Raw genomic sequence first — 25,375 nt, forward strand, 5'->3', positions numbered from 1 at the left:
ACACACACACACACACACACACACACACACACACACACAGTGAAAAGATTGCTTCTACTGCACTGCAATTAAATCTACAAAGTAACCTCCCCCCACCCTCGCCTCCTCTGATTGCCTGGTTTCTTCATCTTCCTCCTGCTCCCCCTTCCTTGCATCCTCTCTTTACCTCTCCCTCCTTCGCCCATATCTCTCTTTCCATTTATTTCTCCCTGCTAAAGGATTTCTCTCTCCCAATCTATCCGAGCCCCTCAATCAGCTGCTCTGATTGCCGTCATCATTTTTTATAACCGCCCATCATTACAAGCATCAGCGTTACCGTTATTGTTCTGCGGCTCGCAGACATACTGGACATGACAAGGAACCTGTACACTCACTTATTTTTAACACAAGGTTGTTGGAGTCCCCTGTGTATAATGGGGAAATATTACATTTTAGAGGGTAGAGTTTCCCCAGAAGATTATGTAGGCATTGAATTTGTCACGGTCCCAGGTTACAGTGTTGTGTTTATTGAGTTTTGGGTTCCTGTTTTGATTTGTTACTCATTCTTCTCTTTCTAATGTTCTCATTTTCTGGGTTCCTATGTGTCTTGCCTCTCTCTGTCTTCTCTGTGTGTCTGCTTGTTTATCCGCATGTGCTCTCCCATGTCTGTCGTCTTTATTAGTGTTGATCTTCATGCATCAGTTTAGTTTTTTCTCTACGTGACTTCCTGTCTTGTTTTTCTGGGCCTCGCTCTAGTTTCACTTCCTGTTATTTCATTCAGTCGGGATTACCTGCTCCACAATTCTTAATTTTATTTGTGTTTGTTTGCCTTTACCTCGTACTAATGTACGAGGTAAAGGTAAAGGAATCACAGTGTTTTCCCTGCATCCTGTGTAAAGCCATCTGATTATGTTCTCTTTTCTCCTGGTTACTTCTGCTACTGGTGTCCCATTTTTGGGATTTTGGTTACAAGTTTCCCTTCTGAAGTTTAACACTGCTATCAGCTTTTTGTTCGTTTTGTCTGGACGAGTTCTCAATTCCCCCAAACCCAAGAGAACCAGCAATAAAGCAAATGTTTCGCTTGAAAAATTACAAATCAAGCTTCATATGGAGCAAATTTTCAAACCTGATGTGCAAATTAAAAATATCACAAGCTGATCTGATGTATCGATATCAAAAGTACAGCAATCCAAATTCTGACACTTTCTTTGTTGTATTTTTCTTTTATTTCAGGTGCTTAAAATGCTGCTTTCCTTTATTAACCAATGTTTCATTTATTACTTTAGTTATTTTATTACCATTAATAAATATTCAGGTTTTAACCAACATTTAACGGGGCTCGGCAATTAATTTAATTCTCATTTCAATTACTAATTTGCCTTCTTTATTAAAACAAGATAATGGAGGGAAAAAATAATTATTATGCTGCATTTTGATTTGCAATGATTCCTTCATTTCACCTTTCAGCACATCCTTTTTTCTTTTTTTTTCTTTTACTGCTCCAAAAAGGTCGGCACTGACTCTCCACTGGACTGTGGCAGGTTTGGCTCAGTTCAGATTTATTTATGTGGTTCGTTTTTTTAGTTGATTTGTATTTAAAATTAAACGGCATCCACTAAATGAAAATGATGTCTTATAAATCATCACTTTTCCCAAAGTCTGAGTGACTGCGTTAAAATAACGTTTGGTTAGAAATGTTTGATTAATGCCATAATAGCCTCATTATTTGAATAACTGCAGGGTTTCTGTTAAAGTGGTCACCATAAATGTTTATGGTTTATAATGTGACAGTTATTCAGTTCAATTAAGTTAATTTGCATTAACTTTTTTCTTTAATTGCAACACCATAAACTAGAAATGGTCATCGGAAGTTTCTCTATTCGAGGTTCAAAAACAGTTAAAACTTCACATCTGTCACTGTAGGACAAAACAAGCATGTCCATCTTTACATATATGGATCAAAAGTGGTAACGTAATTGTAAAAAAAAAAAAGAGTTTAATGGGTTAATTGCACAAAATTAAATGTATGTGGTATATGCCAAACACACAACTCAATCAGCCCCAGCAAAACAATTTCTACACCTGAAGGTCTGTTTTCTGTTTTGCACTAATCTTCTTCTTCTTCTAGCCTCTGAATCAGTGGATTGACAGCTATGAGTGTAGTTAGAACGGGGGTGTGGGTTAATAAGCCTCCACAGGGCTCATATATGCGCGTGTGCACCTTCCTGACGGTTCGACTCGATCGATCGCTCAGAGCCATTAGTCTAGAGACAGTGTATGGTGCAGGGAAAGTTGAAGCACTTTGCACTGGTGGAGTGCTTAGTGTTTTCCAGACATCTTTATGTCATAGTAATGGTTCTTTGCATTCATACATGCTTTAAGTACATGCTTTGGAGAATTTTGACTGCTGGTTAGAGCAATAATACTAACATGTAGCACACAAAATTAGGCTTTAAATTATACTTTTTACTACAAGATGTAAAAAAGCTTGATTTAAATCAATACATTTATGATATACAGTTATAGCCTGACACAAGCCTGAATTGGATAAACAAAATAAGATGGATGGATGCTGATGATGTAGTGCATACATATTTTATCTTATAAAAAGTTATTTTATTTAATACTAAAACTATTCCTACACTACTGTAAGTACAGGCTGGGTTAAAGCTTTAGTATATCTTCATTTACTGATAAAAGATTGGTGTGTCTACTGCACAAAAGGGGATGTTTTGGGGATGGCTAGGATGGGAATGAGGGACAGCTCAGGTTGAGCAGTTTAGAGACAAAGTTAGAGAGGCAAGGCTGAGATGGTTTGGACATGTGCAGAGGAGGAATAGTGGATACGTTGGACAAGGATGCTGAACATGGAGTTGTCAGGCAGGAGAAAAGAGGAAGACCTCGAGGGAGGTTCACTGATGTAGTGAAAGAAGACGTGCAGTGTGTTGGTGTGACGGAGGAGGATGCTAGGGACAGGGTGAGACAGAGGCAGATGTGCTGCTGTGGCAACCCCAGAATAAACAGCCGAAAGAAGAAGATTTATTCGTAAACATAAGCTGCCGCGGTGATCCACAAACAAAATTTTAATGGAGATGGTTACTGTAAGAGGCATCTTCTTAGCTACATCTATATCTGCATCTTATATCAGTGTAAGGCCAAAAACATATGACATGAAAAAAATCCCGGATAACTAACAGTGTGCAAAGCTAAACAGAGTTCTAGTCTCACAACAAGCCGACATCAGCTCATGATTTCTACATATGGTCATCTGTTACAACATCAAGTTGAGTCAAGTTGAATCAAATTGAATCGATTTGTTTTTATATCAGCACATAAACCAACAGCAGGTGTTAGCCAAAGTGTTGTGCAGCTAAAAAACTAAAAGAATAATTAAATAATAAGGAACATTTTTAAAAAATGCTGGGATGGGAAAACCACAAATAAAACAACATAATAACTCTAGGTTAAAAGTCAAAGATGGGTGTCTATTCTACAAATATACCATTCCCACAGAGCGCAGGAGTACTATTCACAAACTCCTCAGTAGTCTTCCATAACTTGGCATATCAGAAGAAAATGGGCTTTTATGGGGGTGGGTCTTAAAGAGACGAGAGGCAGAATGGCCTGTTTATGACAGATAATGAAATTATAGGCTGGATAAAAGGGCAGTAAAAGTCTTTTTTTTTTTAATCCTACAACAATAAACAAGCAAATGAGCAATAAAAACTGACAGTGATACATTTTTACAACATTTCAACTATCTTTTGTTTTAAAGATAAAAAAGACAAAAGACATTACTAAACTATAAATACAGGTACTCACAATGCCAGCAAACGCTAACTTGTGTCAAATGAGGGGCTGCATTCGGCTTACAGAGAGTGGTGTGAAGAAACAAATTTACAAACGTGATATCTGCTATTCAAAGCCTCATTAGCACAATATCACATCAGACATTTACATCACACTCAAAAAAAAAATCCCTGGAAACATTTGCTGTCAGAGTTATTATTATAGCAAGTTGCAATAATAATTATTTACACCTACAAGCACACCTGGTAATTAAAAGACATCGACACACCAGCTGCTGTGTGTCTGAACACATCTGACATTAAATTCTTCATTAGTCTTTTTGTTACAATTTTCCATCTGTGTGTAGGTGGCGAGAGCGGAGCTAAGACATCTGAGATGAGTCAGGTAGGAGTAGTAATGTCCAGATAACACCATTAAAAAATATTTAGCTCTAGACTTCTGACCCCAAACACGAACATCCCAGTAGGGATTCGCTTTTTGGACAACATATTGCAGGGCTAAGGTTACTAGTGAAGGTAGAGCAGATAAAGAGCGGATAAACTGAAAAAGTTGAGGAAAAGTTAATTAAAATAAATGCAAATATCAACTAGATTGATTAACCTCTAGACACTAGCTGTAAAGAAAAAACAAAGCCAATGCAGTGCCAAACAGTGCAGTTCCTCAAACGGCCTCATGGGCCTGTCTAAAACTCCCACATTAAAACGCTTCATAACTTCACAGCATTAAAAAGCATGTTTACAGACTGGTACAAAAATGTTTTGGTCTCTATGAATAATTTTCCCCCTTCATAAAAACTGTACAGGCTTCCTTTTGATTTATAAATTTTTTGAGGGATCTTATTGATCTAGGCTCCAAAAACTTGGCTTCAGGCAAAACTCCAATGTTTTCCATGTTTTATATGTACCTTTATAGTAGAAAGGTACATATACCTTTCTACTTGTATGTATGTATGTTTAAGAATTGTTTGGTGTTTATCATAAATGTTGTGTTCAGCGTGTAAGAATTTCAAATCATACGTGTGGTCAAAGTTTGGAAATATTCACAAATGTGCACGCTACTATGACAATTACAGTTAAATGTTGCTATTATATGTAGACAAGTTGTTTGTTTCAGTCGGAGCCAACAGCTCTGGCCTCTATGGACAGTATCCCCAACAGCTCTCATTCACTCATCAGCCTAATAATTTCTCAGTTATAGCCCAATGAGCATATCTGGGATAATCCTCCTTTCTAAATCTAAAGTTGTGTCCATGCTGGATGCAATTTGCTCGTTGCACATCACTTTGAAGCTGATGGCTGGTGGATTTTCCAGGCACTGGGCCATGTCAATCACAGGTACCCTTTACTCTCATTGGAAGTCACTTAAATCCCTTACCTGGAAGTTTAGAAAAGTTTATCTAAGATTCCTGCCTTCATAATGTTAAAAGTGGTTATGCCACCCATAGTCACTCAAAGTCGCAGGATACCCTTGAATTTCTGTCATCTCTGGTTGTCACATTGCTGCAATGTTCTGCTTTAGAATGTCAAAATTCTAATTTAAGGTGCTGGCATGTTGGCTTTATTTTCTATGGGTCCAGATCATTCAGTTAGTTTATGGGGAATGGAATTTCCCTGTTTTTCTGTCTGTGTTGATCATGCACAGGTATGGCTGCTAACTGAGCTTCCTGATAAATGAGCACTTTCATTGGGATTTCTTAAATTATAAATTATTAAACCGTTTTATTTATCTGCAAGTATTTTATTTGCCTGATCAGCATTATTTAACTGATCAGCATAATAAGCTGCCTCTTAGGCAAGTTTTCCGTGGATGAACTCTACTTCCACGGTCATTGACTGCAGCTGTGAGCTCGGTGTAGCAGCACATAAATGAACCAGTTCTGGGCAGCTGGATGACGAATGCTAGCTGAAGTCCAAAATGGTGAAACTGGAGAACTTCCAACACTGCAGGATGAGACTGTCTCTGTGGACTGCCCCAAGAGCTAGCAAGCCAGCAAAACAACTGATGGGAAATGAAACATGGCGTGGCGGGAAGCACTGGGTAAGCAAGTTAGGAACAGTTAAACTTTCAAAATAAGAGCGAGGGGATTGCCAAATTTGTCATTTGTAAATCAAACACAGATGGTGCCATTCTTTCTAAGGGAGAAAGAAAAAATGCGAAATACACCTGTAGGGCCACACCTTTCAAAGTCTGTATGTAGATGAATGCAGATTAATGTGCAGATTTTACATTATTATATACATCTGTGTGCTGTGTGCTGACAACAATCTCTCTCTGAATGTGGAGAAGACGAAGGAGATTGTTGTGGACTTCAGGAGAATGCACACCCAACATGCTCCTCTGACCATTGACGGAGCGTCTGTGGAGAGAGTGAGCAGCACCAAGTTCTTGGGTGTGCACATCACAGAGGATCTCTCCTGGACGTACAACACCACAGCACTGGCCAAGAAATCACAGCAGCGTCTCTTCTTTCTCCGCAAACTAAGAAGAGCAGGAGCACCAGCCCCCATCATGTACACTTTCTACAGAGGCACCATCGAGAGCATCCTGTCGAGCTGCATCACTGTGTGGTTTGGAGCCTGCAATGCGTCCTGTCATAGAACCCTCCAACGCATAGTGAGAGCTGCAGAGAGGATCATTGGTGTCTCTCTCCCCTCCCTCCAGGACATTTACAGCACCCGTCTCACTAAAAAAGCCCTTTGCATAGCGGCTGATCCCACGCACCCAATGCAAAGCTTCTTCAAGCTGCTGCCGTCGGGGAGGAGACTGCGGAGTCTCCAGGCCAGGACCAGCAGGCTGAAGGACAGCTTCATCCATCAGGCTGTCAGGAAGCTTAACTCCCTCCCGATTCTGCCCCCTCTCCCCTCTCTCCTCCACGGTCTCACTGAACTCTGTCACACACACACAAACACACACACTCTCTGACTCACTCACTGGCCTGCACCAGTTACCAGTCACTTTGTGGAGCATTGGACTGCCATTACCTCATAAGACTTTGTTGTTACACTTTCTCTTACCGTACATTACTAAATCTCCATTTGCACTATTTGCCTATTTGCACTACTCTGCCTGGTTTACACTCAATGTCACTTACCCATTATATTGTATATTGTATAGCTTTCTTGTTATATGTAAAATTGTATTTATTTAAATTTTTACTTTTTAATTATTTTACTTGCATTTTTAATCACTTTTATATTTAAATATATTTAAATGTTCATTTGCTATTTATCTAGGGATTGAGAGTAACGCAATTTCTATTCTCTGTATGTCCTGTACATGTGGCAGAATCGACAAATAAAGTTGACTTTGACTTTGACTTTGATCTAAAACTAGGCAGATTTAAATAGCTGCAATTGGTAACTGTATTAATTGAGACCCATCTTTCTAAAGAAAATACCTGCAACCATCACTTTTTCTGGCCCTTTATGCTGAACCTTAGAAAGTCTGAGAGTTTAGGTGAAACAAACCACTAGTTAAAAACGACAAAGGAAATTTCTGAAAACTTAAAAATCATTATAAATTATTTCAGTCAAGGTTTAAGCTAACATTCCAAACAGTCCCAGGCTCCAGCTCGACTAATGTCACAATTTGATACTTTTCTTAGTCCTCTATCATAATAAAGCAAACATCTTTGACTTTTGACTTTTTAAAGTATTCTTGAAAAAAAAAAGGTTTCCATGACTTTTATCACTATTGCAGTTTTGAACAAAGTCCCATAAGTATTCAAGTACTTATTTGAACCCATTATTTCTGATCCTACTACTAGGCACACCTGGTCAGACATGTTAACATGATTAAAAATAAAGTTATAGTCCTACTTAACATTGTAAATACATAGTTCTGTGTAAAGTCTGATTGGATTCACTGTTAACCATGCAAAAGCCAACCAAAAGATCTTGGTGGGTATTTTGGTCTTTTTCTTAGGCTTCTGGCCCTGTTTTGCCTGCTTTGTTTCCTCAAGCTTGATCATCAAACACATACCTGGCTGCTCTTTTTGTGTCTACTCCCTTAAGCATGAAACCTCTTCCCCCAAACAATTACTATTGGTCTATGACGTTTCAAAGCCCAAAAAGCATTGATACACAAACCTCTTGCGCTGCACACAGATGGCCTTCCTCTGGCTACTATGAGTCTCTGAAGTCCAGTATCTGGCCTTGTCCAGTTCACAGATGCTGTTTGGCGCTCCAAGAAATACGAATGCTTTATAAACTACTTTTTTAGCATTAAAATCACAGGTCGACCTTTTGAACATTGTAGTCACGCTACACTTTGTCTCCAAAACCTAATCGCGTCCAATTGGTCCAATGCGGAATTTCGTTTAAATAGAGAAAAGGGCTTGTTTGTTTCTGATTTCCATTGACCTCAAAGACGCTTCAGTCCGTTGAAAATACTTTTTCTCTCCCGTCTTTTTGAAGCCGATGCAAAGCTTGTCCCCATCCACCACCACCTTCACCACCACCATGCCTGGACGTTTCTTGATTTCCTCTGGCGCTGCATCTCTGAGCCAGACAGACAAAGGAAAGGAAGTCCTGCCAAGTCTCTCGACTGCAGGCATGGCTTTTTCCTTTCCTCTCTGCTCCCTCGCTCTTTCTTCGGCTCTCTCTCGATTGTGGCAGTGTTCCCGAGGAGCCTTGGCGATGCTCCAGCATGTCTGCCACTCCGTCTGAACCTTTCCATCCTACCCTCCATCCCGATCGTCCTTTCGCTGTGGACCCCCGCCCCGCTAACCCCTCCACTCCCACATCCTCCTTCCCCAGTCCAACCCCCTCCAGCCTAACCAAAACATTAAACACACTCCAAAAAACAAAACAAAAATTTACATTCAACTCATTTATAATCAGTCAAATATTTGATTCCGCATCTTTTTCTTTCTCTTCAACCCTTAAACCAAAACTCACTCAGTATTCCGAAAAACTGTTGTCGCCCAACAACCTTTACACTTACCACTAAAAGGAAGTGACCGCGTGTGTCTCTGACTGTGTGTGTGAGTATATGTGTATCTCAGGTCTTTTGTTTAGTGCCAGTGCAGATCTATTCATCATGTGCCAAGACTCTGTGCCCTCACTTGTAGTGAAGAGGGGGCAGGTTGGTGCCAAGTGCCCTGACTGCCAGCTTAGTGCTGCTGTCGGTCTGTTTATGCTCACAGAAAGCTCTCTATCTCACACACACACACACACACACACACACACACACACACACACACACACACACACACACACACACACACGTATAAGCACAGTTTTCTTTGAGCCATTTACAAGCAGGAGTGGCAAATATATTTGTAAAGAGGGAACAAAATAAACAGATGTATGGAATATTAAAAGCAAGTGCTAATATGTATAAAATTAAGCTGATATTATCTGATGCTTAATCGGAATATATCTCCCCTTAATATCCTCAAAGTATAGTTGAGCAACATTATTGTCTTATGGTTTATTGTATGAAATATTAAAACGTTTTAAAATTCTACAACATTATTCGGAGGAAATTGTGACATAAAATGCACCTTTTTTTATATACATGAACATGTAACATTCTGTTACATGATATCTAATTTTGCTGTAATTCTATAAAATTATACCTGAATTTTACATACACTACATACATTATTTAAATAGTTTTCTTAGATAAACCTTGCTAGTAGCAGGTTTGACCCCCTTTTCCTTCAGAACTGCCTTAATTCGCCATGTTAAAGATTCAGCAAGGTGCTGGAAAAATTCCTCAGAGATTCTGGTCCATATTGACATCACAGCATCACACTGTTGCTGCAGATTTGTCAACAGGACATCCATGATATGAACAACCTTTTCTACCACATCGCAAAGGTGTTCTATTGAATTGGCATAGCACGTTATCCTTCTGGAAACAAGCATCGGAAGATGGTACATTGTGGTCATAAAGGTGTGGACACAGTCAGCTACAATACTCAGCTAATTGGTACTAAGGGGCCAAAAGTGTGCACAACGCTATCATACAGTACCACCGTCAACAGCCTGAACCAAGGCTTTCACATAGTTTACGACAATTTCTGACCCTACCATCTGAATTTTGCAGCAGAAATGAAGACTCATCATACAAGCCAACGTTTTTACAATATTCTATTGTCCAACTTTGGTGAGCTTGTACTAACTGCAGCCTTAGCATCTTGTTGCTGTAGCACTTGTGTTCAAGGTTCAACATCTTGTGTTTACATAGATCAGGGGTGTCCAACTCCAGGCCCCAAGGACCGGTGTCCTGCAGGTTTTAGATGCGTCCTTGATCCAACACAGCTGAACCTCCAGGACACTGGCCTTTGAGGCCTGGAGTTGGACACTCCTGACAGGAATATTCTTCTGCATATCTTTGATGTAACTAGTAGTTATTTGATTTACTCTTGGCTTACTATCAGCTTGACCCAGTTTGGCCATTTTCTGACCATTCTCTGTAAACTCTGCAGGCGGTTATGTAGGAAAATCCCAGCAGATCAGCAATTTCTGAAATACTCTGCACAACATCGGCACATTCAAAATCACTCAAATCTCATTTTCACCAACAATATGTAACTATCAAAGGGATTCCCAACATTTCTAACTTAATCATTTTTAAACATGCAAATATCAGAAAATATTTTGAGAATTAAATTGATTATACTGATACTAACAAGTTATCCAAGTTAAGTTGTACCCCAGCTCTTGCAAAATGACAGCTGAAACAGGCAAATGCATCCACAACACTGAATTTGGGCAAATGGTTGGAAAAATTGATGGATGGGTGAATTTTATAACACAATGGATTCAAACTTAAACCAAATATATTGCATAATGTTTAACTGCTGCAACTATCAAAATGCAGTTTTGCTGCAAACTGAATGCAATGTTTGGTTAGTCACTAATAAAGCATCATATTTTATATGTACTGTACTTAAAATTTGAGGAGCTGTTATCAGTTTAAGCAGTGGTTTATAATCTTTGGACCTTGTCAGATTAAAAATCACTTTGTACTTTTGATCCCGTTTAATCTTTCACATATCTGTGGGGCATTTCCACTCTAACTTTTTCAGAATTCAGAATTCAGAGAAAACAAATATCTAATTCTTTGCGAAATACAAACAATCGGAGGATAAAATTACAATATGTAAAATTATGACACTTTTTCCATTTTATTCACTTTCTATTGGTCTGATCTATCTTTAGATTTATCTACCGATGCTTAACTAATCATTAACCAGGTAAAGGCACAGCAAGCTGCAACTGTTAAATATTGTTTACTTTACAAACAATAACTTCACAATGTAATAATAAATCAAGCTTTTTTTTCCTGGCTCAAAATGGGCCTATGAAGCATGACTCTGCACATAAGCATGGTTTACCCGCATACAGTAAAAGTGTTATAAAGCAATATAAAGATATCTTTTGTGATTTCTGCCCATAATTACATGAAAATCTCGATTTTTCCATCACAAGGTTAAATTCTCACACATATTTTTCCTTTTTTAAATTTTACTTCTAATACTTCAGCATTTAAGTTTCCTTATTAGGTGCTGAAATTTAACCTGTGACTGAATATGTTTACATTCATACATTGGTATTAAATAAGTGAATTATTTACAGACCTCTACATTTGCGGATATTCGTTTTTTCCTCTACCACTGTTAAGAGACTGGGACGCGCATGCGCAGTAAAAGCATACTTTAACTGGGTAGTAGCATGTGTAGCATCGGATAAATTTGCGATTGTTTAACTTAATTACATTCTTATAACTGAAGCTGCTTTCTTCGTGAATGGATGGAAACACCTGGGAAGTAACCCACAGACCATTGTAACACTAAACAAACCAGCAAACAGCTCGTTTCATTTCGCTACATAACGCGGATATGTAGTAAAGTTATATCACAGGGCTAACTTAAGCTAGCCTGCTGAAGCTAACCGGGTCCACTCTTACCAGAGACTTTCATACTCTCAGTCCGGCCGGGCAACGCTGTCTCTGGGGTCGGCATCTGTGCTTTGGAGGCCATATCTCCCATCCGAATGTTGACAAAGTGACGCCAAACGAAAAGGATCCTGGATGGAGAGACCATTGACCCTCAGCACCTCTCACACCCTGCTGCTGCTGCACTAGCTAGCCTTACCTAACAGACACATGGGTTTGCGTAACTGTAAGTGTCGCCCCTTACACAATGATGACTGTAAACAAAACACATTTTGAAAATGTTTTATTGCACACTTACAACATAACATAGTGCATTTCCTCATTGAAGACAAAGTACACATTTTGCCACACACGATGCAGAAAGTGAAAGTTAACTACAAAAGTTTTTCATTGTTTTTATTTGTATTTTCTTGTAAATAACTGGGACCACAATAAAGACGAATTCACCTGCTGGGTTTGTTTTTCATTTCGTCTTGTTTCTGTGAACACTGATGAGCTTTATATTCACCAGTGGCTAAGTTAACATACATATACATATATATTGTACATATATTTATTAGTTTCAGGTTGGCCATTCTTGTATTTTGCTCGTTTGTGTTGTTGTGTTTGCACATCTCTGTTGCTTGTGGGGCTCGCACACAAGAATTTCACTCGCATGTGCTGTGCCAGTGTGCCTGCACATGTGATGTGACAATAAAAAATGATTTGATTTGATTTGATTTGTAACATAAAAATTCCTATTATTTTGAATGGAGTTCAGTCGTAGTCTCTCAGATGTGAGCTGGTTTGTAGTTTTATATGACTGGTGCTCCGTCGCTGTTAAATACTAATATGAGAGATTTATGTATAAAGCTGGGGAATTCTTCTGTCACAGGAGCCAATCCACAAAAGTGTAACAAAACAACTTCAATAAGGAAGAACCACTGAAAAAATAAACACAACATGACAAAAATAGCTCAGCAAGTTTAAAGAAAATGGTACAATCAGAGATTTTTTAAATAAAAGTTCAAATATAATACAATAAGTGGCTTAAGTAAAAACAAATGCATTGAGACAGCCTCCACACTGAGCTGTTAGCTGTTATTTACTGATTCCACTCAGTTAAACTGGCCATCTGTCATTTTACCTAAACCTCTGTGTCAGTTTGAACTCATCAACACCAAACTGTCGAAAGAAACATTTGTCTTTCACACCATTAAAAGACAGACTATGTCAACATTAACTGCCCTTTAAACAACAGCATCTCATTTGTACATTTGTCAAATACGAATTAAGCTCTGTCTCAAATTATGCATTTTAATACTTTTCTCACTGTTTTGTGAGCATAAGTGTTCACACTATTACAAAAGTATATACAACTACACAAACCCCAGTGGTGTACTCAGGAGGGTCAGAAAGTAGTCAGTAGAACACTTTTGTTCGATGTTATAATCACAAAGCACCTGAGGCAGTAAAGTTTTTCTCAGCTATTCAGGGACAGTTTTTTCATGCCAGTTAAATTACAACATACATTAATATGTAGATATAACGTACAGTAAGACAGCACTCTGAACTTTGTGCCAATGCTTTGGGGAAAAGGGTCCTTTCTTTACAAAGCTAGATCCTGTGTGACGTGTTTCACCCTCCACCTTTGAAGAACTCCACGAAAACCGTCTTTATTGCCCAGTGCTGCACCTCCTGAGCATGAATGGTAGCGCATTTCTGCAGAAGCCAGAGGCTGATTAACAGGCCTGGTTTGGGGACTACATCATCATAGAGCCACATAAAACGTAGCTTTGGGTGTCCACATCCTTTAGGACACAAAAGCTAATTGTATTGTTAGTTAAAACTATCTGGATTAAATTAACAGTTTATGTTGAGGTGGAAGGGGGCTCATTTCACCCTGTGTGTTTGGTGACGCAGTGGTCCTCAGAGGAGGACGGAGCATCCATGAGTGGTGTACTCATTATATATTGAACATTTCAAAGACTGTGGATCTTACACTTTTACTGCTAATATGATATTATTTCCCATCATGTCGTCACCATTATAAGAAGAAAAACTGCTGATCAGTAAGGCAGAGGCAGCTTTTGTCACTGCTGGCCTAAGAAGAAAAGACGGTGCAGAAAGTGGACACGGCATGGAAAGAAAGCAGAGGGGGCACTTATTGGTTACTGGCAGTGGTCACGGGATTGAACTTCACTGGTTTTAATTAAAAGCTTGCCCTAAAAGAGCTCCAGCTGAGTTTTGTAACCATTTTACACTAAAGAAACAATGTGACAGGGGCGCCAAAACATTAGAAAAATACAGCCATTAAAACGAACATGCACACAATATTAAAATGGATACGTTTTATTCCATACCTTGAAAAATGAAAGCAGAATATGAAAGATAAACAATGAAAATTGTAATTACAGGGAGTTAAACACCACACGGGTATAATGGTTTGAATTATGAAAGTAAACTGTAAATATTTGACATTTTAATAAAAATCCAAATAGCAGAACAGTTTAATGTAAGCTGTGAACACTTCAGCCCTGACAAGAAATGAAAAGTAAATATTAAATGATCACAAACATTACACAATGAATTAAAACAAAAAAATGTTCAAGAAAACGATTTGTGTGTTACTCAGATGGTTCAAATAAGGTTGTAGGGATTTCTTGAAGAAAATCAGGCTCCGTGAGATGGAAGATGATGATTATTTCATAGTCGGCAGCTATAATGGTGCAGTCAAATGAGCACCGAACAGCCTCCATCAGTCAACTGGTTCCCAGTACACTAGGTGGTGGTGGGGGGATGGATGGAAAGAGGACAGATGATGAGCCATATGGAAGAACCCAGGAGGAACGCTGCTAATGCTGGAAAAAATGTTAATTTCGGTGTCTCATTGTTCGTGTATGAAGGTGGGAATCATCAATAATTCAGATGGCAGGTGCACAGTTTTAGTTTTCACTGGAGAAGAAGACTTTTCTAAATGTACACTTCTCTGTTAACTCTTTCCATCCCTTGGCTTCTTTATATTAGAACCAAGCAATGCAGCATTTCTCCAAACATTTCTGAACATCTACTGATTGGAGCACATTAAATGAAAATGTCACCTGGTGCAACTCTGAGTGAAAATAATGTGCTGCATTTCAGCTAAAGTTAGTAGATATATTGAGTGGTTCAGGTGGGGGCAAAGAAGGCAGGTACTCGAACTTTGCCCTGTCTGACTTTTTGAGGCAGGGATCGTGGCTGAATTTGTTTGAACATAAAGGGGGAAAAAAAGTTGTGCCAGTCTTCATGATGGCAGCACTGACAAAACTCAACCACAGAGACAAAAATCAATACTTTATCTGTTTAATGCAAACCCAATTAAACTGCTTTCTCATCCATAAAGAGCCTGTCATCTAATTTAACTTTTTTGGTTTGGTTTTTTATCCCCGTTGTTCCAATCACTTTAGACTGGAGCCACAGAATGGAGATGCTCAGTATCTTTTATTTATACTCAGAAAAGGGAAGAATAAAGGGGGAAATTCTGAACATTTGTGAATAATGGTGTTTATGTAGCCTCTAAAGAAAATTTGAGCACCAAAAATGAGAAAATTGTATCCAGCAGCTCTACAATCACCTTATTATTGTGCATCTCAGCTGGGAGGCCATTCAAAATTCTACCAAAAATCTCGTCATCAAACAGGTAGGCCTATATAATTATAAATGTCAACCTATTTCTTGAATGGTTTGGTAAATATGATGTTAATTACATACCCAACCATGATGTCAACATATCTCCTCTAATATGAATGTATTAATCCTATAATTAATCAGTATTCTGATTCTGATTCTGAAAATGTAAAAATAAAAGCCTTTACTAACTAATTTAACAAATAAAACAAAATAAACTAAATTATTACGGCTTTATTTCCCATTATTCTACATGATAATCACAAAGCACTTTTATTTATTTATTTATTACAAGACTACACTTTGTGGTATGGCTTTGTGGTGAGCACTTTACACATTCAGCGTGGCACCTTTTCATTTTTCTAAGCTATATCCGGTTTGGTTGCTTCATCCTGCACCTTTGTTGAACTCCATGCAACCCGTCGTCATTGCTTATTTCAAGTACAATAAGCAAATCTCTGTAGACGAGTTTATAAATTCTCACAGCAAGCCTGAAAACACGAGAGCAGAGGCTGATGAATGCGCCTGGTTTGGGAATTACATCATCATTTAAAATGTAGCTTTGGGTGTCCGTATACTAGCACAGAGGCTAGCTGCATTGTTCCTTGAAGCCATTTGGATTAAATTAATGACAGTTTATGGTCAGATGGAGTGGGGCTTGTTTCACTCGGTGTGTTTGGTGAGGCAGATGCTTTCACTCCCCCCTCCCTCCTTTCTTAGAGGAGGACGGGGCGGATGAAAAGCGGAGAGAGGACGGAGCTGGAAGCTGAAACTGAGGATGTAAAAACCCGGCTTCATCTGACTCCCTCTCTTTCAGAGGACCACCCCCTCCCCTATCCTCTCTCCATCTGACTGCGCCCAACTTCTCTCCCTCCATCCTGCCGTACAGCTACACGGACTGCACCCAGCACGCACAAAACCTGATTTTGATGGGTTCGGGATATTTGCTTGACTCTTGTACTCTTTATGGGTCTGGACTATTTGTACTTTAAAGAGTGTTCTCTGGAAAGAGAAAGAGAGAGAGAGAAATACCGCCTATTCAGCTCGTGTGCAGAAGAAGGACGGTCCGACCTCCGCATCCCTCGCAACATCCCTCCGCTTCCTCCGCATCCTCAGCATCCCATCCCTGGGAGGACCTCCAGAGAAGAGGACCGCGGACCAAGCTGCAAATAAAGCCGGTTTACATCGTTCTCTCACCGGGCACACAGAGCCTCAAGAGTCGGTGTGTTTAATGGAGGTCTGGGCTGCCTTTTTATTTATTTATTTTTAAACATCAAACAATAAGAACGTGCTCTGTAATGGCAAAAGAAATAGATACCTGCGCCATTTATCCTGCACCCTGCCGCTGAAAGGTATTGTTGTTGTTCGGTGTTACACACTTTTACAGCACATTTGTTCGTTTTAAAGCTAAGGTATTATAGGCGTTGTGTGTGTGTGTGTGTGTGTGTGTGTGTGTGTGTGTGTGTGTGTGTGTGTGTGTGTGTGTGTGTGTGTGTGTGTGTGTGTGTGTTTAAAAACCCTTTCATCTGCGTTTTGCTCCTGCGAACGCCGCAGTGTGCTGTCGTGCTCTGCGGAACTTCTCTTTTTTTCTGTTTCTGTTGCGAAAAAAAGAGCCAAATTCTGCATTCACGCCCAAATCCATCCACAAATACTGCACCAGATGTAATATTTAACTCTGGCAGGCCGTGGTGTTTTCTGGTAAATTTGATGTTATAATTGGAAAAACGCAAAAACGGAAATCTTTATTGTGTTTTACTGTCTGTTAGACCAGTTTTTACAGACTGTAATTTGACTTATTCGGTGCCTGCAGTCGTGTATTGGTTAAAAATGTTCAATATAAGCTCTAGCACACACACACACACACGCACGCACACACGCCCGACCCCCACAAAGGCAACCATCCACCCCCTCCCTCCTCTCTGCAGTTTTAGCCTACATGAGCTATCTGGGTCATTAGCATTTCAGCGGTTAATGAGGCTGCAGATGGGTCCTCCTCTCTGCCGGAGAGCCGCTGAGCAGCACAGATGATGCTGATGCTGCTGCTTTTCATCTGCACAAATCAAAAGAAGAGGCTACATGTCCTGATGCCCCCCTGCCCCCCTCCTCTTTTTTTCTGTTTAGCTGACAGGATGGTGTACTCATGTGGGATGAGAAGTAAAATTGCAGCAGCAGCTTCCTCCCCTGCAGCTGTGTCACTAATGCAGTGCTGTATAAGAACGTACATTATGGCTGCTGCTGCCAGATAATGGAGGATGATGCTTTAATGGTCCGCAGTGCTGCCGTGTTTTTAATGATTTAAAACTGCACATCTCTGCAATACTTTTTACACATATACTGTATTATTTTAGATTTTTATTTTATTTTTTTGGCCTCTTCCAAATGCATTTTCCCCTCCAGTCTTCCAGTAAGCCATTATTGGTTTCCACTCATCCGGGGGTATGAAAATCAATTTGCAGAGATTTTTACACTTGCTCCATGCGGTCAATCAATTTCAGTGAGCACCATGTCTGCGTTTAATGCAGCTGAAGATGCATTACTGTTGCATGCAGCGCAACTAAAAAGCAAAAAAAGGGTGAAGAAAAAAAACAGAGGGAGGTCACATGATGTTAAAAAAAATCTTTTTACATTGAACAAATGTTAATCTTTTTTTTTTTTCAGGCCTCCAGAAATCCTTCAGATGACACTTTTTGTGGAACTTCTGCCAAATTAAGCCAATGAAATGACAATACCAGTAGAGATGACATTATTTCAAGTATGCTAGAAGCCAAAGGAGGAGATTGAAGTGATTAATATTCAAATGATTTGGATGGATTTTGACATAATTTTTAGTCACAGGGCTAAAATCTGCAAACTGTCCATATACACAGCGGATAAACTGATTGTCACTGAACCACTTCTAACACTGCACCCATTTACATCTCAGGGAAAAGAAAGATATGCACACACAGTCACATTTACGCCTATGCATGGACCACTACAGGGTCCTCCTGAGCTGCCTCTCTGTGTGTGGACTGCAGGAGGAGACAAAGCACTGCAGAGGAGCAGAGCTGAGTAAAAAAACCTTGCCGTTATTGTAACGAACCACTCTTTTGCTTTAACAATAATGTATTATAACGCTGTCAATAGATTGCATTCACAATATCTAGTACAATCAGCACCAATATCATCATAAATGTTGCTGTCAGTGTAATTTGATCAGCTGTATTCAATTTGTAAGGCAGTTTTAGCAGCATGCGGAGGCATGATAAATAATCAGTGCAGTCATAGTCAATATAACCCAACGGTGACAATAAAGCGTTCACTATATTGATATTTAATACATTTATAGCCCACTGAGTGTCATGGGAGATTTACAAGCTCAATATATTGAAATTTGTTTATCTGTTTATAGAAATACATTAAAGAGGAACCCCCTCAGCGCTTGATAACTTGGCAGCAATTTTATTTTCTGGAGTGCTGCTGTTGCAGAAAAACTACTGAGACAGATAAGGACGGGAATAAAGTGGAAGTGATTCAGTCAAGCTGGACAGAGAAAGCTCTAGTAGGACAGAGCAGTGCTGGGGAAAAAAAGAAAAGAAAAACAGTGGTAAAAATGGACTCACTGGAAACGTTAAAGCGAGGTGCACAAGACCACAGCTGCATTGAAAAAAAAGCAATAAATGTATGAAAACTGTACAAAATCACGATGTTGTGAGTCAGATGAGAACAAAGGGGAATAAGAGAAATATGGGTTGTCACTCCTCGTGTTCACAGCGGACCTTGATTTAAATGTCCATACAATTAAGGCACGCGGTGAATGCCAAGAGAGCAACCAAATATCAGCCATTACAAACACTTATTTGACTGTTCATGTCATGCAAAGATGTAAAGATGCATTTCCAGTTTCCAGTTTCTCTAACATGGCTGTCTTGACGGTAGACTGGGTAAGACGCTGCAGTACCACCACGGACCACTAGTGCACATATATATATATATATATATATATATATATATATATATATATATATATATATATATATATATATATATATATAAATGACTTTTTTGTTCCTTTATTATTTTTTATTAAAAATTATTAGATATAAGATTGTCCTCATATTTTTCTTTCATGCCGTTACAACCCTATCCATATTTAAGAGTTAACTATGACAGCGCCTTCTAGTGTCTGAATTACATGAGCTTATATTTAGTCTGTGTGTAGTATTATAGCACCAGTATTAGGAGGAGGTTGGGGTGGATGGATAGGTCTACGGTTCTGCTTTTGTTCTCCGAAACCTGAATCAAAAGATTTGAAATAAGTGCTTTTTGCCTTTAATCTCAATTGGAAATCAGAGAAACTGGAGTAGAAATAAGTAGAGAGTAATATTAATTGATTTTCCTATCAAATTAAATGATTAAATACAGTTTATCATAAAGTGCTATCATTTCCAGGCTCTTGTAAGTGTCTAATGCCACATATTGCAACTGTTTTCAAAAGTCATATTTGTAGCTAGCTGAGTTGTGCCAATTGGGGTTAAATATCAGCATACTCACATGTGCCAAATTTGGAGTAGTATTATATGTGCAGATTTGGCCCAGTTTAGACTGAGAAATGACATTTATTTCTACTGGCTGGCAGAATTAGGACCATTTCAACCATGGGGAGCTGCAGGAAGGGACTAATATTTTGTAACTGAATGCCAACCACCAGTGAGCATTCAAAGAATTAGTATATACAGAGATTGGTCCAGAGATTGTGCCCAATTAAATGCTCACTAATAATGAACTTCAAGATCAAACTAGTCAGTAGTTTTATTTACAAAGGCCTAAATCCAACCAGATCATTTCTATCCTCAACTTCAGGTAAAGGAAAAATCCTCAAAAACTAATTAAATGAACGAGATAACGCTGAAAGACGCGAGATAAACACTTAAAATGTCTCGTTAACATCAGCAGAACACATCAGTTCATTCTGCTTTCATTACCATCGCTGCTCTGTTGCGTCTCGCTTACATCAGCCTCCTAAATCCTAAGAAATCCACTATAATTTGTAGTCTTTGAGACTTTGAAAGCTGTCTGACATGCAGGTCTAGTTAATGTCCTCACTGAAAGATCTGATTAATTATGTTCTAAAATGAGATTAGATTTAAATGAGATTGGAAGCACTGATTTGAAAAAAATGGAAAAGGGTGTGAGCGGCCGGGTTAATACCCACCACTAATTAATGCCCTGTGTTTACAGATTAAAATTCGAAATGGAATTAAAAGTATGGACAAAGCGGGTCTGCTGGAGGCTTTAATAATGTATGCTTCACTCACATGCATGTCTATAACATGTAGCATGTAATATTAATAAGAACCAAGTGCAGCTACGGTGTTCCTGTGCTTCCTGTTAATTTCCTGTCAGCCTGTATGAATCCACCCTGGCATGCTTTGCTTCAGTGCTGCAGGATTGTGATTAAAGTAACTGTGTTTCACATGGGTCTCATTTGTTATGGTTCTGACATGCAGACAAGGCCAATAAATACTATACAAGAGGATAAAGCCTTCTGATATTGGATGGAAAACAGCAGCAGAGCAACTGCAAGTAATGCAAATAGGAAGAGATTTTTAGGCTTAAAATCTTTCATAGAAAAAGGATATTTTTGGACTTCAGCACAAAAAAACGGACTCCCAGCACCTCCAGGCTTTGTTCCCAGTATAATTAATGCTTGCTTGTATAATTATTGCTGTCCAATAAGCACTTTTTGCTCTGTGTGAAATAAGAGAATACATTACATGGATGTAGGTGAAGATTTTCTGATTCACGGTAGAGACAAGGATAGCAGCAGGACAGGAAGTCTCCCGAGTTATCACTTACTAATGCATTGTCCCCAAACACAGAGTGTATCGATCAAGGATGTATAGTTCCTCTGCTGGGAACGGAGGTCGTACACTGGATATTTACTGTATGCTGTTCTGAACATGCACAGAGAGTGAATTTAATCACTCTGGTGCATCTTAATGTATTTTCTTCAGACTGTGAATTTTGCAAATAAATTGATTTCAGCTTGTTAAATTATTTAAAGAACCACGTTTTTGTTTTTTTCTGTCCCATACAGCTACTTTACTTATACTGGAAATTTGCTTAACTCTGGGCTTTTCTTAGATGAGCTAAAATATCTGTAAAAAACAAACAAACAAACAAACAAAACCTTCTCCTTCTTCAGAAACTGCCATGTACGTGGGAAAATACGGACGCATGGATTGTGAGTGTTATATGAGCACATATTAGATCTTGGGTTTGACAGCTGAAAGATGAAACAGATGATTAATGTACACGCACTGCAGAAAAAGACACCACGATTGCATTATAGTTTATCCTCTGGCTGAATTCTTTTTATCCCAGTATTTTTTTTTCGCATTTGATTAAATAAAAGTAACCAAATCAATGTGATGCAGTTTCCCTCCACCCTTATTCACAGCTTTTGCATTTTTCTGCTATAGACGTGTTTTATTTGTTGGCTGCGGTATAATTTTGCAAGATTTATATACTCGGATCAACTGTTCAAGCACTGTGGTTAAATAATCTCAAAGCAGTCAGTGTTATGTGTCTGTGCGTGCTGTTTGTCTATTGTATGTTCTCAGGGACATAATGATACCCAAGAGTGTCTTATGAAGATGCTAAACAATAAAATACAATTTAAAAAATGACCTTGTTTTTGTCTTTATTCTTTTTGTTTCATTTTTTATATATTTAATGAGAACCTACCTTAACTTCTGTCACACAGTTTTAGTTGTGGATCTCCATATTAAATGGCAAAATCTTCATATAATGATGTAGGGACTTCCTGTGAGCCAAAAGCTCAGGCTTCAAACTCCTCTAAATGCTCTGTTGATTTTATTTTATTATTTGAGAACAGTGAGACGCCCTAATATGGTCATATTAGCTAGTTATATAGCATAGAAGCCCCACCCACCTGCAGGCTAAATCTTGTGTTTGTGAAGAAGGTGGTCTTAAAGGGAGAGGAGCTAAAAAGAACTGAGGGCTCGCTTCTTCTCCTCCAATCCATGTCCAAGTGTCCTTTGGCAAGATACTGAAGTCCAAATGGGTCCCAGTACATCCATCATAGAGTGAACATGCAGTAATAGAAAGCTCTTAATGGTGTGTAGAATAAAGCACTTTGAATGCTCAAAGTAGAAACATTTATAAGTACCAATCCAAATACCAAGACCCAGTAAAGGATGAATAAGTTTGAACCAAAGCTACTCCAAAACAAAAAATATGGAGCTCAGTAGGTTGATTTGAGCTACATTAAAAAAGAAAACACACACACCTACACACACACACAAACACACAAAACCACATAAAGCTGATTTTAACATATTCACAGTAAACCTTTGTGAAAGAATCTTAGCAATAGACTGTTTTTTCCAGTTTTGAGCTGATATTTATTGTATCATGCGTATGAACTAAACTAAATTAAACTAAAGACTCATGTTGAGGTCTAACTACTGATTTATACAATGTTTACAGAGAACAGCAGAAACAAACTGGTGTTTTTGTAATCACCAACCAGAGAACTAATCAGAAACGTAACGTCAGAAAGATGAACAAATCTTTCTGCTTTTACAGCTCTGAGCTGCTTTTCAGTCTTCTCACAATAAAAACGAATAAAAGAGGCTGAGAAACGCAGGACTCATTGTTAAAACCCTTTCTCGAGTGTGATCCTAATAAGCCGAACCAGAATAATCCTGTTTCCTGAAGAGCCGAAGATCTCTCTAAAGATCCTTTAAAAGAGGGAGACAAGCAGCTGGTTTAAGTCAAGACTCCCCATAATGAAATGTCACTGACTGTAGTTGATAATAGTTGAATGTATAAGGTGTATAAGGTGTTGAATGTACAGTGGGATGCAAAAGTTTGGGCAACCTTGTTAATAGCCATTATTTTCCTGTATAAATCGTTGGTTGTTACAATAAAAATCGTCAGTTAAATATATCATATAGGAGACACACACAGTGATATTTGAGAAGTGAAATGAAGTTTTTTGAATTTACAGAAAGTTTGCAATAATTGTTTAAACAAAATCAGGCAGGTGCATAAATTTGGGCACTGTTGTCATTTTATTGATACCAAAATCTCAAACCACAGACCAGCACCAAAGACTTACAACATCATCTTGCAGCAGATGGAGTCGCTGTGCATCGTTCAACCATTCGGCGCACTTTACACAAGGAGATGCTGTATGCGAGAGTGATGCAGAGGAAGCCTTTTCTCCGCCCACAGCACAAACAGAGCCGCCAAAGCACATTTGGACAAGCCAGCTTCATTCTGGAATAAGGTGCTGTGGACTGATGAAACTAAAATTGAGTTATTTGGGCATAACAAGGGGCGTCATGCATGGAGGAAAAAGAACACAGCATTCCAAGAAAAACACCTGCTACCTACAGTAAAATATGGTGGTGGTTCCATCAGCTGTGGGGCTGTGTGGCCAGTGCAGGGACTGGGAATCTCGTCAAAGTTGAGGGACACATGGATTCCGCTCAGCATCAGCAGATTCTGGAGACCAATGTCCAGGAATCAGTGACAAAGCTGAAGCTGCGCCGGGGCTGGATCTTTCAACAAGACAACGACCTGAAACACTGCTCAAAATCCACTAAGGCATTCATGCAGAGGAACAAGTACAACGTTCTGGAACCGCCATCTCAGCCCAGACCTGAATATTATTGAAAAACTGTGGTGTGAGTTAAAGAGAGCTGTCCATGCTCGGAAGCCATCAAACCTGAATGAACTAGAGATGTTTTGTAAAGAGGAATGGTCCAAAATACCTTCAACCACAATCCAGACTCTCATTGGAACCTACAGGAAGCGCTTAGAGTCTGTAATTTCTGCAAAAGGCGGATCTACTAAATATTGATTTCATTTACCGTATTTTTTTGTGGTGCCCAAATTTATGCACCTGCGTGATTTTGTTTAAACAATTATTGCACACTTTCTGTAAATCCAATAAACTTCATTTCACTTCTCAAATATCACTGTGTGTGTCTCCTATATGATATATTTAACTGACATTTTTTATTGTAACAACCAACGATTTATACAGGAAAATAATGAGTATTAACAAGGTTGCCCAAACTTTTTCATCCCACTATATAAGGGCTTGGTAATTATGGTATGAACATGGTAAAAAAAACCATCTGTATACTGTACATCTGTATTTGCATATTGTGCTAGGATTTATTTATTTGTTGTTAAAGGTTTAACACCAAGCTTGGATTTCCAGACTGAACTCAGCTGGAACTCATGAAACCTAAATTTGAAGTCCCAGAAAGTTGATTCTGCTGATCCTGGACAGGAGGAACGCTTTTTTGAGCGGGAGGTCAGGGAGGCCATTTACGTGAAAAGGGGAAGACCGTCTCTGAATCGAGGAGGGGGCCTAAGGGTACATCTTTCACCATCTTAAAATGCTGTGATTGCAGCCATTCCCCTACTCTCTGTGAATGGTACTCATTGATCAATTGTGATTGATCAGTGGTTGTTGATCAATGGTAATGACAGTTTGAATATTAATGATCAAAAAACTGACCTCACAGCCCATTGTTCATCAATGGTGCTAGTTTCAGTCATTATACACGTGTACTGTTTGTAAGGTTGGGCAAACCTGCAGACACTGAGGCTGAAGAAGTCACTTGGATTTGGGATTTCTTGGTGCATGCTCAAACATAAGGAAATTCATATTTCTGCTGCAATGTTTCAAAATTATGAAAAAGAGTGTTTATATAAGAAATAACTAACTTCAGAAGAAGAGTGCAGTAAAAGAGAAGGTCTAAAACCAACAGTATGTGCCACCGTTTCTGTCATTTCCTCGTCTGTTTTGTAATCCCTGAACCTTTCCCAACTGGTGTCAATCATCCAGGTGCTCAACTGTTTGTATGTACTCCACAGTTTCTTTTTGCTCCCTGTCTGACTGCAGTGGTCTCTGTTCAGTACTCTTTGTGTTGCCACTGTTTCTAGTTTTTGTTCTCTTAGTCTCAGTTGCCTTCCTTGCAATTTGTCTAGCGGCCACTTAAGGTTG

General features: G+C 39.0%; 1 protein-coding gene across 1 annotated transcript in view; it reads right to left on the reverse strand.

Annotated features, from left to right (window-relative positions):
* Positions 1-11,883, reverse strand: part of msraa (methionine sulfoxide reductase Aa) — a 61,402-nt gene extending 49,519 nt beyond the window's left edge. Inside the window, exon 1 of the mRNA XM_085372569.1 lies at positions 11,710-11,883. Coding sequence (XP_085228695.1) covers positions 11,710-11,845 — 136 coding nt within the window. The 5' untranslated portion in view covers positions 11,846-11,883. The remainder of the gene's footprint in view (positions 1-11,709) is intronic.
* Between the last annotated feature and the right edge of the window lie 13,492 nt (positions 11,884-25,375).

Source organism: Diplotaxodon limnothrissa, linkage group LG15, assembly GCF_057381915.1.
Source record: "Diplotaxodon limnothrissa isolate DT_005_m linkage group LG15, D_limnothrissa_male_GT1.1, whole genome shotgun sequence".
NCBI classification, from domain to species: Eukaryota; Metazoa; Chordata; class Actinopteri; order Cichliformes; family Cichlidae; genus Diplotaxodon; species Diplotaxodon limnothrissa.